Here is a 3719-nt window from a genome sequence, read left to right on the forward strand (position 1 = left end):
TTTGCATCTTGCTCTGTCACCCAGGCTGGAGTGCAGTGGCACGATCTTGGCTCACTGCAACCTTTGTCTCCCAGGTTCAAGAAATTCTCCTGCCTCAGCCTCCTGAGTAGCTGGGTCTACAGGTGCACGCCACCACACCCAGCTAATTTTTGTATTTTGGGTAGAAACAAGGTTTCACCATGTTGACCAGGCTGGTCTTGAACTCCTGACCTCAGATGATCCACCCGCCTCAGCCTCACAAAGTGCTGGCATTAAAGGTGTGAGCCACTGCGCCCAGCCTACTAAAAATATTTTTAAAAATTAGCCAGGCATGGTAGTCCTAGCCACTCATGAGGCTCAAATGATAGGAGAATCACCTGAGCTCGGGACGTCAAGGCTGCAATGAGCTGAGATCTTCCCACTGCACTCCAGCCGGGGCAACCAGAGATTCTATCTCAAAAAGAAACTCCAACCTAACCTACATGTTTAAGTTGCAAAACCTAGATCAACATTATATGGCTCTCCAAGCACAGCTACTTTAAAAATATATATTTAATATGAAAATATAAATATAAAATATATAAAACGTTTCATATATAACATTTCCTCCAAGTGGTGTTCACTTTATTTTATGAAGAGATGTATATACACGTTAACATATATTGTGAATAAAGAACTGATAAACATCCCTTTCATCATGATGGTTCCAGATTTTTTCCATGCTATGGTCAACAGTAGCCCTACTAATGTTGGAAAAAAAATGGACCTAAATGAATAAGAAATCATTTGTTCGAGACATCCCCCTGATGTACATAGGGGTGAAATAATTTCTAGGGTTTCCTTTAAAAACCTTTGAGGCGGGGAGAGAGGATAGGCAGTGGAAAAAGCAAATGTGGTAAAATCTTTAATTGCTGAATTTAGGTGACAGGAACATGCAGAATCACTATCGTATTCTCTCCACTTCTGTGTCTATTTTAAATATTAATAATAAAAATCAAACTAATAGAACTCAATTGTTTGATTCCAAACCCTGTGGCAAACATCTACATGTTGTAACGTGTTTCCTCCAAGTGGTGTTTACTTTCTTTTTTGAGGCTAACATCACTTTTAAAATGTAGAGCACAAGCACAGGTATATTCTCCTAAACGGCCATTTCTCACAGTCCACATACATTGTTTTATGGGCAAGTAAGCTTGGACTGTATTAGCACCCCAGAACTGCAACACGAGTCAGTCCCAAGAGCAGAGCATTTGGGTCTCAAACAAACTACTTTCAGGAAACCAAAGTGCCCTTGTTAAAATGCAAAGTGGTAGAAGTTCATCTTTGCGCAAAATAGCCTAATAATATCACACTCAGAAACATGGAAGAAATGGAGGTGTGAGAATTACCCTAGAAAATGCCCAAGACACAAACGAAAGTTAGCGAGAGATGTTAAAGGATATAGGCATAAGGGCACTAGAGAGGCTGGGGCTCGGTCAGTTTGGGTCAGGGGAGTGGGCCAGCAGGAAAACGTTTAGAGCAGGGGAGACCATAAAGAATGAAGCTGGTGTTGGGGGCGGGATCTGCACGTGCGCCTCGCGAAGGCGAGGGGATGTGGGGTTTGGGGAATGAAAATGGGCGAGGGTCGTGGTGCGGACAACTGCACAGAAGCGAGGAAAGGGGGAGGAGAGGGCTGTGGGTAGCGGCGGCGAGATGAGAAGCAGCAGTTAGAGACCCGGAGTGTCCCAGGCAAAGTGCAGGAGCGGCGGGTGGAGAAGGCGGGGGTTTGGGAGAGGAGCGGAGGGCCGCAAGGGGAAGGTCCCGGGGAGTTGGGAAAGGAGGTCTACGGGCCGCGTGGGCGGGACACTACCCCAGTTACAGGCGGCGCGGAGCTGCTGGGGCTGGCAGAGGGTGTCGAGACCGGCCCAGGGCGCCAGAACCCCAGCTACCTTGAGGGCTTCCAGACGGTAGCGCTGGGTGGAGCTGGGGTCCATCATGACCGTCACCGCTTTCACCAGCTGCTCGCACAGCGCGTTCACTTGATCCATCGCCATGCCTAGCGCCACGCGCTGAGAGCGCTACACCACTGCAGTCCCGGGACCACGAGGCACGACGGCTCCCTCGGCGGGACCACCCGTTGGTACCGGGCCGCGGGGGACAGCGCGGGGTGGAAGGCTGGAGGAGGAGCAGGAGTAGCAGCTAGCGCTGGGAAGCCGGCGCTGCGCACGCGCCCGGCCCGCCACTGCGCACGCGCCCGCGGAAGTGGCGGCTCCCCTGTGACGGTTGCGCCTGGGTGGGCGGGGCGGGAGGCGGAAGGGCCGCAGTGCGCAGCCGCGTCAACGGCCCTTTGCAGTGAGCTCGCTGTCCTACCTCAGCCTGGCTGCTTCGTTGCTGGGCGCGCCACTTATGGCTGATTCCTGTTGGGCTGTGGGGGCGGTTGCCCGGGCAGGATCCTTTACGACCGCTTCTCCGTTTCTCCGTCGTCACGGGAAATAAATCTCGCTCGAAACTCACTGGCCCGCTCCCAGAAAGGCAAAAAGATATTCAAGAGCCCTTCCATTTTCCTTCCAGTGGACACCGACCCCAGCATTTGCGGCACCCAGTGTCGGCAGTTTTGCCAGGTGTTCGTTACCTTGGTAAGAAATGGAATTTGTTCACTGTCACTGTGTTTCAGACTTTCTTTGTTGCCTTGGCTATTGGTTTTATTATGATGTAGCGGTGACTGGGCCGACGTTATGTGAAATAGAAATCATGCTAACAGGGATAAGACCCTGGTACTGTCCTCTAAGATTTTTCTTGTAAAAAAAAAAAATATATATATATATATATATTTTGCATATATATATGTTTTTCCCTATAGTTCTTAAACCTCTGCATGTATTATTGCCTGGTGGGGACCAAACTTGTTTTGTGCGGATTGAAGTAAATCGAGATGTTTAAAGAGGAATAATTGCAATTAGTGAAGGTTTGTGCGGTTTTCATAACTGACCAAGTGCTATATATAAGGATTTCAAAGTAGTGTAATACTTATCCAAAAGCATGGTTTGGGCAGAAAGTGTGTTTCATTTTCCATCTTTGTAAAACTCTTGGCCGGGCGCGCTGGCTCACGCCTGTAAGCCCAGCACTTTGGGAAACCAAGATGGGCGGATCACCTGAAGTCAGGATTTCATGACCAGCCTGGCCAACATGGAGAAACCCCGTCTCTACCAAAAATACAAAAAGTACCCGGGCGTGGTGGTGGGCCCCTGTAGTCCCAGCCACTCGGAAGGCTGAGGCAGGAGAATCGCTTGAACCCGGGAGTCGGAGGCTGCTGTGAGCAGAGATCGCGCCATTTTACTCCAGCCCGGGCGACAGACCGAAACTCCGTCTCAAAAATAAACAAAGCTCTTTCTTGAGTAAATACATAAACTGAAAACCTCAACAGCTTTATTATCTGTTAAAGTCTGCAGATCTGTTTTTGTGATTGTGTGCTTAGTAAAATGTTTTCTGAACATAAATCACTGCTTCCTATTCCTGCCCCACTTCTGGTATTTGGATCTAATATGGTGCTTAGCCAGTGGGTTGTTTTTGTTTTGTTTTGTGACAATGCATTTCCTATTTGTTGGCTTCATCTGTTCCAGTACTACAGAAAAGCCACTTCAACGTAAAGGGATTTCTGGCATGTTACGATTTTTAACTTGTAAATGTTTTAAGTATCACATTCTGCCTGTTTTAGGCAAGTGGTTGATTGGAATTTATAGGGAATTAATGCTGGACTACTC

At 48.3% G+C, this 3719-nt stretch overlaps 2 protein-coding genes across 5 annotated transcripts in view; one reads left to right on the forward strand and one right to left on the reverse strand.

The window, feature by feature from the left end:
- XPO5 (exportin 5) overlaps nt 1-2222 on the reverse strand; it is a 51641-nt gene extending 49419 nt beyond the window's left edge. Inside the window, exon 1 of the mRNA XM_017547368.2 lies at nt 1908-2222. Within this exon, the coding sequence (XP_017402857.1) occupies nt 1908-2012 (105 nt within the window). The 5' untranslated portion in view covers nt 2013-2222. The remainder of the gene's footprint in view (nt 1-1907) is intronic.
- Nucleotides 2217-3719, forward strand: part of POLH (DNA polymerase eta) — a 35533-nt gene continuing 34030 nt past the window's right edge. For 2 of the 4 annotated variants that reach the window (XM_037745325.1, XM_037745326.1), the window contains exon 1: nt 2279-2594. The gene's annotated coding sequence lies outside the window, so the exon portion shown is untranslated. Of the gene's footprint in view, nt 2595-3719 lie in introns of all 4 variants that reach the window. The other 2 variants (XM_017547371.1, XM_017547372.1) reach the window with 2 other exon arrangements.

This window comes from Cebus imitator, unplaced genomic scaffold, assembly GCF_001604975.1.
Source record: "Cebus imitator isolate Cc_AM_T3 unplaced genomic scaffold, Cebus_imitator-1.0 Scaffold197, whole genome shotgun sequence".
Classification (NCBI taxonomy): Eukaryota; Metazoa; Chordata; class Mammalia; order Primates; family Cebidae; genus Cebus; species Cebus imitator.